This window comes from Thunnus thynnus, chromosome 12 (assembly GCF_963924715.1).
Source record: "Thunnus thynnus chromosome 12, fThuThy2.1, whole genome shotgun sequence".
NCBI classification, from domain to species: domain Eukaryota; kingdom Metazoa; phylum Chordata; class Actinopteri; order Scombriformes; family Scombridae; genus Thunnus; species Thunnus thynnus.
In genome coordinates this window covers 28007015-28018757 of record NC_089528.1, presented here as the reverse complement: position 1 = coordinate 28018757, position 11743 = coordinate 28007015, and the positions used below count along the sequence as shown (strand labels likewise).

Genomic DNA, 11743 nt, shown 5'->3' with positions numbered 1-11743 from the left:
GGTAATTTTATGATACATTCTGGTTATTAAACATCTTGAAATCCCATACATCTCAAATGGGGATCTGCATTGAATGGATTGCACAATATTGTAAAATGTCAGTAGAAAAAATGTATATATTTATTCAGTGTAAAAGAAAATTATATAAAGGTACTTTTACATAGACCTTCTGGTTTTTGTACATACATTAATGTGAAATGTCTGTAGATATATTGGGGAGTTGCTTGCAATTACTGTCAAATAATATTTATATAAAGTAAACCCCATACCAAAACTATTGTTTTAAGACAGACTGACAGATTGTCCTTTAATCTGTTAACTGCTAATTGCTTCCATCCAGACATGATTTAACTAAAAATGCGCTGTAACAGTTACTTTGACTTGTCACACCTGGACTATATTAGTATGGAGGTTTAAAAGATAGTTTAAAATTAGATTTGTGAGACATTGACAGTATAGTGGAATAGAAATTTCAGGATAAAAACTTTCCCTGCCTGTTTTTACCGCCGCAAGATGGCGCCCAGGTCTACCGTTATGTTCGTGTTTTATTTTTTTTCCTAGGATGGCGAAGTAATGACCCGCCCTACTCTGCCTCTGATTGGCTTACCCTGATATTCTTACCCTAACCCTAACCAATCTCATTCATCATGCCTAAACCTAACCATCGAAGGCAACGAGTACTATCCAATCAGAGGCAGAGAAGGGCGGGACATGACTTCGCCGTCCTAGGAAAAATAATTGGCCGTCCTCTCTGTCGGAGGCTGACCTCTTTCCCGCGATGACAGTTTCCTGCAGTCTGGCTGAGAGACGGACTGGTCGTCTTCACAGCAGGATGTACTGAAGGGGAAAGAGGGTAATCTGAGTTTAACTGGTCGCCATGCAGAGGACTGGGCTTGTCGAGTGAATTTTAGTTTATTTTCCAGGGAAGAGCGAATGTCGCAGGCTAATACCGGTGAGTATGTCGCGAGAAGCGTAGAGGAAGAAGTTAATTTTTTTTTTCTCGCTGGTGTTTGGGTTACGCAGTGCTGGATACGTGTCAGTTTGTGGAGAGGACGTCACGGCTGAGTCCGTTCAAAAAATATGAAATTTAAGCGTTTCTTTGCTTAAAGATAGATTTGTACCTACTGTAAGCATTGACTGACATTTATTTTGGATTCAATAGTCGGTGTTCTTCTATTCGGCATACATACAACCAAAGTAAACGACACTTGTTACAGTAAAACGTCAATTTTTCATAGTCTCTTCACACTTGGAGTTGCTATCTGCGGCTGCTGGTTTTGGTGACAGAAGATTGCGGCGACAGCGGTGGAGGCACTTTTCAAAGTTAAAACACTAATGAAAAAACAGTATGTAGGGGTATTGGATGAATGCCGAATTGAAGATAAGTCCTAAATGTTTCGCAGTATATATTAAGTTTGATACGTAACGATGCCACGTTTCCCTGGAATTGATGTAACAAAAAAACGACATTATTATAAAGGAGGTTTGTAAGAAATCCTCTCCACGCAGGAGGGCAGCCACTGGAATGACAGCTCAGACTGCAGACTGTATTGATATGCAATGTAGGGTGTGAACATATTTTTTGTAACTAGAATTTTTTGTGTCAACAGTCAACAGATACAATTGTTAAAAAAAAACAACTTGTCTAATATTGTCTCTGTTTGAGAATTTAGTTCATATAATCAGTAACTTAATTTGCATGTTACCAACTTTTGTGGACTTCTTTGTCGCAAGGTTAGTAGCCTTATAAACACTATTACCTGTGGAATTCATTTTTGATTAATTATTAAAGGTTAGCTTGTGAGTCAGCTGGATTTGCAAGATCATGACATCACAAGATCACGCAAGAATCCATCTTGTCAAGTTATGAGCTTGTGTCCGAACCACCGGTGGTTCGGACCAATCGGCGTCCTATGAGGATTCTCACGTTATCTCGTGATCTTGTGAATCCAGCTTCCACACAAGGTAAGACGGTGATGGACAGATGGTTCATCCAGTCACCTGCCATGTATTTTTTGAAAGTGGCTGCCCTTTTCCGAACCAAACCGTCTGGCGCGTCAGGCTATGTTAAAGGTGGCATTCAATCCCACTAGATGTCAAGCTAGAGCATCAGCATCTCAGACCAAAACAAACGCGTAAAACCCAAACAAACCGTCAAACTAAACAGTGCTGATCAAATATGGTTCAAGATTCTGTTACTGTATTGCCTATTTTTTACCTCAAATGTTTTCAGAAACATATTTTAGTGTATTGTTTAGCTGTAATGTGAGAAAGTTTGTGACCCAGCCACCATTTTGAAAACTATATCCACTATATCTTTACATAGCAAACAGTTGTTTGCTGACATTTAGTGGGGCTGAATGTTGTATATTGCACCTTTAATATTTTACATACATTGTTATTATAAGGTTTGCAGTGATATGTGGGTTGTTTCCTACCAAATTTTATGACAATGTTAGACAACTTTTGTTATTTTTCAGAATATTTGCGATTACAGTTTGGGGCATAACAACCCTGGTGGTTGATATTCGGCTCTTTGGTTCACAGGAAGAAAAACAAACACATTTCTCAGAGCAGTGTGCTGTCAGTACACTTGTATTCAGTGTAAGCACTAATGCAAATAACTAGTAATTGGTTACACTAAATCTTATGGTACATTTGTGGGACTCAATAGTTATCTTGTTGTGATTTGGTCATGCTTAATGTTGTTTTACTCCTGAGGGTATAACTACAGCACATGTGTGGTATTATTTTTTGACCTTTGACCTGTGAGGATAAAAGTTTTGCTGAATGAGGCCTTTATTTGCAGTGACAAGAAATGTAAATGTCTGTCTTTCCAGAGAGGAAATGAGTAGCAGTGCCGGGACCAGGACGGAAGGTTCGGCGGGACCAGGTGTTAAGGAGAACGGGCCAGCCGGAGCACCCAACAACATGGTGAGCTCTAACGTGAGCCCGCCTCTGTCCCCGGACGAGCTGGACGATGAGCCGCAGTCATCTCTGACAGATGTCAGCCAAATGTGGATTAAATTTGCCAAGACTTTTGCCATCATTTTCCCCATCTACATCTTGGGATACTTTGAGTTCAGCTTCAGCTGGGTTCTGATCGGACTCGCCATGTTGTTCTATTGGAGGAAGAACCACGGCAATAAAGACTACAGGATAAACCGTGCCTTAGCATTCCTGGACCATGAGGATAAAACAGCAAGGCAAAGTGTTCCTACTACTGAGCTGCCACCATGGGTGAGTTCTGGAGTACTATTCTGTTATTATCACTGTCTTGTTGCTATGTATTTTGACTCTGTTTCAAGCCTCAGCATTCCCTTGGGTGTGTTCCCAGCCAGCAACAAGTAAAGGACGTCAACATTGACTGGTTGCCTGCCAAACTGACTGACAGAGATAACTTCCCTGCCATGGCCAAAATCCAACCTTAGTTTGTCCTCCCACTGATTTTGTTCAGTTTCTCTTCTTAAAACACTGCAGACTGAACATCCCAGCACACAACCTCCTGCATGTGAGGTGTTGAGAGGAGACTTAAGATATGCCAAGAGACATGTCACTGTGTTTTGAGAAATGCAGCATATAAAAAATTATTACTAACTTTCATTTTCTCATGTGAGTTTATGAAACAAGTCATTTTGGGGCAATGTAGCTGGCAACAAAATAGAGAAAATGAATAGTTTTGGGTAGTTCAATATTAAGAATATCCAGCAATGTGAGGCCCAAGAAGTTTTACCTTGTATCACTAAATTTGTTTTTAATTAATAATCTACATCAGATTTTTCCGCTGGTTTTTGGATGAGGAAGGCCAGTATGGTGACAATCACAGCAGCCAGGGATAAACAGAGCAACGTCTCTTGACACTTGATACTGCGACACTTTCATTTTAGTCCACAGGACGAATCAAACTTTGTTGCCTGTTAATGAGGGTCTCATAAATAGCCATTGGAAATGTCACACATTCTGCACCGTTTGCTGAAGGCGCAAAAGCTCGTCATCGGTTCCATGATCTAATCTGCGTTGGGCTCTTGAAATGGAGTCATCCATAAATAATTTACACATGGCCTCTGAGCCTACGGGGCCTACGGGGCTCCCGAGGATGGCTTTGCTAAAGCAGAGGAGAGTTATCAAACCCTGCTCTAATTTTCACGTTCAGTAGTCATCTCCTCTCGGTGCGGTTGCTTGTCAGTGTGCAGTCAGGATTTCCTGTTCTTCAATGAGACACCGGTGTGGAGAAGGAGGAGGAGGAGGAGGAGGAAGCAGGCTGGCCACACACACACCTTCCACATAGCTGTCATTCTTCTCTCTGTCTGCTCACACTGCACTCCTGACATAATGACAAGCTCTTTAGGCAACCTTTCTAGTTGCCAGCATGCTAGGAATGGACATTGAACATTGGGGCGTGTGAACACAGGATGTGCAGTATATGAGCGAACCGGTATCATTCGCTGTCGGCACATTGGTTCCTTCGGCCTGTTGTGGTGCAGATCCACTTCTCCTTGAAACCTTTTCAGAGCAGGGAAACTTCACTTCCACTCTCCATTTCTAATTTCCAAGCATTATGAAATCCACAAATAGATCAGAATCTATTTATGTGTCACGACATTAGGAATACAGCCTTAAATCTGTCGCTTTGACTGGCTGTTTGTGTAGACTCATCCTTAAATGCGTTCCTTGTCTTCACGTTCTCATCGACTTCTCAAAGGCAACTGAACAAATTTCATCAACTGAAGAAGACTGTGAGACATGCTAGAAAGCAAGTGGAACATTAGGTTTTTTTTTTTTTCTTTCTGTCAAGGAGATCAAAAATGAATTTCCACACTGAGGTTTACTGAATATTTGCTGGATACCACATTAGGTTGATTATAACATGGTGGTTATGAGTGGACATCAGGCTGATCATGGGACTCTTGTTTGGGAAGATTAGCTGAGCTTTAACCATCATGGAGAGATCTGATTCTTGTCTAAAAAGACTAAAAAATTTGGGATTTATCTGTAACTGAAAAGAAAAAGGTCCCCCCCCGAATTTTTCCTTGAGGGTATCATTCCTTGTCTCAGGATTCACTTTTAATACAACAGGGCTCCTAATAATGTGTGAACACTTCAACAGAGTTTTGATTTAGTTAGAAACTGCACCACGATGACTCAGGGTCTTTTCAGTGATCTTCTTATCATTGAGTTTTGTGGTTAGTGTGACAGAGGTGAAGCAGATAAAGTATCTTCTATGAAAACAAGGACAGACTGAGAGTCTTTTAGGGGTCAAAGTTCATTGCTGATTGTTGCTCATTATCAGTAGGATATGCAAATCATTTGGCATCCTTTCACTGGTTCCCGAGTTTCCCTTTAATCAGGCAAACAAAGAGCTGTCAATCAACAGTGTTTGGTTTACACATCCAAAATGTCATTAGCCACGTTGTTGTGAGTTACAACATCTGTGACAAAGGCTGCGTCAAACATGCAGCATTTAAGACAAAAGAGAGAAGGTTTGTGACTCACAACACAGCAAACATGACAGCTGCTTTCAACCGGAGTGTCCCTGCTTACAGAAAAGCTTTTTTACTTCGGGGTACCAGGGATGTTGCTGAGCACTGTTTTTCCTCAAGGTCTTTGAGATAATGGATGCGATGATGTGATGCCCTGTGATGAGAAAGGGGATGGGTTTGTGTCCGGTTGGAGTCCTGCCATTCACTCATCCTCTCACAATTTTCCGGCATCATCATCATCATCGTCGTTAACAGAAAATATGATTGCAATAACGAAGCCTCTTCATCACAGAGGCATCAGTTTTCTGTGTAAACAAAAGTGATGAATTGTCAGGGGGTTTTTTTTTAGGTGTGGAAATTATTCATAATTACATCAAACATTCTGAAAATTTAGAAACCTATTATTAAGAAGCAATTATATATTCTGACATACATCAAGTGTCAGTTATTGAATTTGATTGCTGTGCTATTACTCTTTAGAATAATGATTATGAAATAATTCATATGGCCCTAACCTTAACAATCCCAAGAACTGATGGAAGGAATGATGGGAAAACCTGTGAAATTCAGAAGGATTTGGAAGGATGCAGTGTTTCCCCTATAATAGTACAGGTCTGGCGGGCTGCCATGCCAATGAGAACCCCTGCCAGGCCAAAAATACTTATATATATATACTAATATATCAAATGTCATGATATGAGATATTCAGTTTACAATAACATAAATCAGAGAAAAGTCCTAAATCATCATATTTAACAAGTTGCAGTCCTCAAAATGTTTGGTATTTTGGCATGATAAATGACTTAAAGGTGCAGTGTGTAGAATTTATTGGCATCTAGCATATCAGACTTGCCAGAAATGGAATATAATAGTCATAAGTATGTTTTAATTACAGTATAATTACCTGAAAATGTGTTTTTATTACCTTAGAATGAGCCCTTTATATCAACATAGGGAGCGGATCCTCTTCCATGGAGCCCCGCCATGTTGCACCACCATGTTTCTACAGTAGCCCAGAACGGACTAACCAAGCACTGGCTCTAGAGAGGGCCTTTCATGTTTTTTGCAGGTTTTGCGGCCACCGTAGGTTCTCCTACATGCCTGGAAGGGGAGGATGAGGGGTATTCATGTGGTTGCGATCTGCAACATCACTGCTAGATGCCACTAAATCCTTCACACTCGCCTTTAAATGAGATTTCAGTTGGCAAAATTGTTGGCGATTAAATTTTTGGCTACTAGATTGAATAGATGAATTGACTATTGTTACAGCACTACACTTCTTTTTTGCTGCCATTGAGCTGGTGAAAGGTGTTGCTTTTTCAGGGTGAAAAATTTCACACTTTGGCGCTGCAAAATCAACAAGCAACAAGTAGATTTTTATCTAGTGGCAATTCCTGGAGCAATTGATGAATTGCACTTCAATAGGCAAATACAAGACACGACAGACAGAATAACACAAATAAATCTAATTTATAAAATCAAACACAATGCAATGCACTGTCAAGCGATGAAGCATCTGTAATTATCACTGAAATAATCACTGAAAAATAGATTTTGGTTGTGAACCTTTAATCTCTTCCTGGCTCGCCCTCTTAGCAAATGTGCCTGGAACGAGGCTTGATGGGCAGCGTGGGCAGCAGCTCAGAGTTAGCAAGCCAAGAATGCCTGAGGTAATGGTTCAGTTTTATGTTTCTGAAGACAAATGGACAAGCTGCATAACTCAGTCCTGTCTGACACAAAAAGATGCGTCTACAGGAAGGGATGTTGTTCGTGTTTTGCTGATATTCAGGTCAGGAGTATTTAAAGCTATACAGTAGAGGAACTGTCTCATTAACAGGCCGTGAAAGTCACAGATGACCAACTTTCATCTCATCTAATATAAAGTAATATGCATTTAGAATCAAAGACGCGTTTCAGACACTTGTGACACCAATTTAAAATGCTCTGTTTACTCAGTGAATGTAGTGTGTTTGTGTCTAGTAAATAGTTTTATGTTTATATCACGGCATATATGATAGATAACACAATACTACACCAAATACCTTGAACATAATAGTTTTATGTGCAGTTTGACTTGTAGAAAACACTAAAATACTTGCATTGTGAGCTACATTATAAATATATTAGGGCAGCAACTAACAATTAATTTCATCATTGATTATTTTGTCTATTAATGTCTTTATTTTCTAATTTCACACAAATGTCCGTTACAATTCCCCAGAGCTCAAACAAACAAAAGCAGCAAATCCTAATTCCCATCCTTTTGTTCTGTAGCCCTGGGACGATGCACTTATCTCCCGATCTGTTACTATCACAATATTTTTGGTGCCAGTTTGCTTCAGAATCAATTAGAGGGCACTGTTTTCAGTCCCTTGCTCCAGTAAACTGTGTGCCAAACTGTTCACTGGTGTCCTTAATCCACTGAAATACAATATGAAACACAACTGGCAGATAAGATAAATGGTCCACAGTCTTTTTTATTTTAACTGCATTAATTAATGAATGAATTAATATGAAAGTATCTTACAGCCTCCTGTCTGTATGAGAATAACAAAACGAGGGGGAAGCGGGGTGCTCCACTGTGTTATTAACATCATGTCTCCAGCAAAGGAGAGCAGCCTCTCTGCTACGCGGGGGAAGCCATTGTTGTCCGAGACGCTGAGCAGGCGCAACGTTTTTGAGGTGAAACAGAGAACCGAGTTATTTTGTTCACCTCAGAGTTGGTTTAAGTTGTTTAATTCTGCGGTGTGTGTCGGTCAGCTGCTCTCGTTGTTGTTACCGCTAACCGCTGGTCCGCTCCGCTAACGTTCTGAGTGACGGTGAAGGAAGTTCACAGTACGCTTCATAGTCTCGTTGTAAAATGTCTGCGTGCTACGCTGCCCTCACTGTCGAGTTCCGCCTTATTTGTTCTGTCAACATCATGTTATTAATAAACATTTAGAAAATCGATTTTTGACATTTGTGAATCGATTCAGAATAGCTGGAGATGTGAACACATTTTTTGACCCCCCCTGTTGTTTTGAATACATTTTTGACCCATTTATTTATTATTTGATTACTTTCTGGTACCAAATTTCAACAATTCCTGGTCTTTTTTTTTAACATTATATCATATTACATGCTTTTCTTTGTCAGTGTGCATTTTAAAGAAGCCGCACTCTTCAGTCTCCGTTCTCATGCCGTCTGTAACTCCAGTGTGTCCGTCTGCGATTACACCGTTGCTCTGTAATCCTTTGATCCATATAAGCTGGAAAATCAAAAAAGTTTGTGATGAACAGAGCGGAGATAAGCAGACAACACAGGAATGTGTAACCTTTTTAAAACTCATAAATTGATTAGAAATGCATGACTTAAAATATAATCGATTTTTCTCAACGGGATTTGTTTATATAAAGTTCAAATGAAATGAAATACGCCTCATCGGTCCGGTATCTGTTCAGCTGGAATTCTAGTAATATCAGAGTTACATTTTATTTATCACACACTATAAAAAAGGCACAAAACTGTGCTGCTTAATACCAAAAATGTAAGTTATATAATTTCCAAACAGTATACAGTACCAGTAAAAAGTTTCACACTTTCACATTCACTTGAAAGAGAAAATATGTCCAAACTTCTGACTGGTAATGCAAATACATGCAAGGGTTCTGCTACCTCTTTCAGACGGCGGTTTGGTCATTTTGAAACAAACTTATACGTGGAATTTAGGCTAAAGGCGACAAAGGTCATCTTAGGTCATTGCTGGCTGCTTTTATTGGATATGATGAAATGTCTCCAGCAGCAGTTTCAACGAGGAGGAATGAGGTTAGACTGATAACCTTAATAATCTAGAAATTTGACACATGCTGCATGATAAAGGCCACAGGATTAGAGTAGTAGTTGTGAAGATTTTTTGCTTTTCTTTGTCATTAATTACAGTAAACTGATTATTCTTTGGGGTTTTTGGACTTTGTTGGTTAAAAGACGTCCACCTTGGCTGGGATATTATAGCATAGGCATTCTTTCCACTATTTTCTGACATTTTTATAGACTAAATTATTATTTCTAGGTGTGTATATGTGTGACTGTAGCTGGGTGGTGCAGGAAAAAGTGCAGCTAAACCTTTCCCTTCACACAACTAAAGGTTAAAGCAACCGAGTCTCTCTGTCATCAGCTTTTCAAAAGACTGACATGGAAGCTAACTACAACCAAAGTGTAACTGTTGCCCTCCTCCTCCTCCTCCTCCCTCTCCTTCTCCTCCTCCTCCTCCTCCTCCTCTTCGTCTCTGTGTACTCAAATGACATAGCATGGGTGGGGCTTCCCTGTTTCTTTTTGATGTGCCAAAGGGCGGGGCTCTGCTCCACGGCCGAGAATGGAAACAATGTGGAGGAACAGAAAGGCCTTGTGCTGCTCCGCTCGGCTTCTACCTCGACTCTCAAAACGTTTCTTATTGCTTTGTTAGCCGGCGCGTCGGGTTTGAAAAAAAAAAAGGTCGATGACCATTAGATTTAGTATTGATATTTGTCTTTATTTGAGTGTGTTTACATTCACATCTGTTGAGCAGAACATTAATCAGCAACTATTTTGATTATCGAATAATCATTTTAATTAAAGCCAAAATGCCAAAAAATCTGCAGGTTGCTTCTCATATCTGAGGATTTGAAGCTTTTCTGTGTCATATTTATATGAAAGTAAAGTGAATTTCTTTGGATTTTTAAACTGTTGATCAGACAGAACAAGATATTTGAGGTCTAAGAAATTATTACGAACATTTTTCACTTTTTTTTTGTCATTATGTGGATAAAACGATGGATCGATAATGAAAATAATCGTTAATATCAGGCCTGTATCTCTTCCTAGCAGAGAGAGATCACAGTCATAATGTGTTTAAGTTAGAATACACTTTTTAAAGTGACTCAGCAGCTTTTAAAGGTAGCGTTTTTTTTAAAAATACAGTGTTTTTCTTCTTGTTTATGCACTCTGAAGCTGAGAAAAGAGAGACGATGCTGCCAGATATTTAGTTTCCATTCAAATATATTCAAATGATGTTGCTCACTACAGTGAAAACACAACAAAAATTATGAATGGAGTAAAAAGTGTTTTCAACAACGTGATTTATTACAGATTTTCTTTCAGTTTCACCTCCAGCCAGCAGCAACAACTCTAAAGTAGATGGATGATATTTGTTTTGCCTGCCAATACTTCTTGGACAAGGATCCTGCTTTTTCAAATTAATCTTAAAACATTAATACGGAGAAGCCTTTCATAGACTGAGAACAGTAAGAGGCATTAGCTTGTATAGTTTGAACTGGTGAAAGTAAAAATGCCCCCAAATTAGCTGGTTTCGGGTTCTTAATTGATGATTGAAGTGATGATTTAATGCTTTTCTTTGTCGTACATGATGGTAAACTGAATATCTTTGAGGTTTGGACATTTTAAGATGTCTTCTTGGGTTGTGGGGAACTATAACGGATATTTTCCCACTATTTTCTAGACAAAACAATACTCGATTGGTCAAAAAATAACCAGTAGATTGATAGATAATGAAAATAATTGCTAGTTGCAGCCATAATACCATCTAAAAGACAATAATATACATTCAGCTTTGACCCTAATTGATGAAAAATGTTCACAAAATGAATTTTATTCTAAAATCTATGGAACGTCAACATCTAGTCTCGGTTCTGTCTTAACACCATCAGCACAACAGAGCACTCAGATTTCCTTTACTTATCTCTCTCCTGAATGCAATCTATCCTGATATCCTCGACAGTCAGCCTCTCTCTCTCTCTCTCTCTCTCTCTCTCTCTCTCTCTCTCTCTCTCTCTCTCTCTCTCTCTCTCTCGCTGAGCCTAAATATAGACGTCAGCGTGGCGCAACTGTCTCGTCATACGGGTCTCCTGTTTCTGCACCTTTCAACGCCTCCCGCCGTTTGAAGGGAAGCTGATTGAGCTGATTTGCTCGCTTGTTTCGGTTGTCACCTTTCGGAGAGGAGGGGGGGGTCTCTCCTCCCGTCAGAAACAGGTTTAGTGACAGAGCGTACGTTCAACACGATGACAGGAAATGCAGTTTTATTTATTTATTTATTTATTTTGTCAATTGCTCTTTAAAGGTGCAGTCTGTAGAATTTAGCGGCTTCTAGCGGAACGGACTTGGCGGAAAAAGTATGTTTTAATTAGCGTATAATCACCTGAAAATAAGAATTGTTGTGTTTTACTTTAAAATGAGCCCTTTATATCTACATAGGGAGCAGGTCCTCTTCCACAGAGCCCGTCATGTTGCAC

The 11743-nt window shown here is 39.6% G+C and overlaps 1 protein-coding gene across 3 annotated transcripts in view; it reads left to right on the top strand.

Moving 5' to 3' along the window:
- Positions 1 to 768: 768 nt before the first annotated feature.
- Positions 769 to 11743, top strand: part of esyt2a (extended synaptotagmin-like protein 2a) — a 63918-nt gene continuing 52943 nt past the window's right edge. For 2 of the 3 annotated variants that reach the window (XM_067606691.1, XM_067606690.1), the window contains exons 1-2: positions 770 to 952; positions 2841 to 3240. In XM_067606691.1, the coding sequence (XP_067462792.1) occupies positions 2848 to 3240 (393 nt within the window). In that variant the 5' untranslated portion in view covers positions 770 to 952; positions 2841 to 2847. Of the gene's footprint in view, positions 953 to 2840; positions 3241 to 11743 lie in introns of all 3 variants that reach the window. The other variant, XM_067606689.1, reaches the window with a different exon arrangement.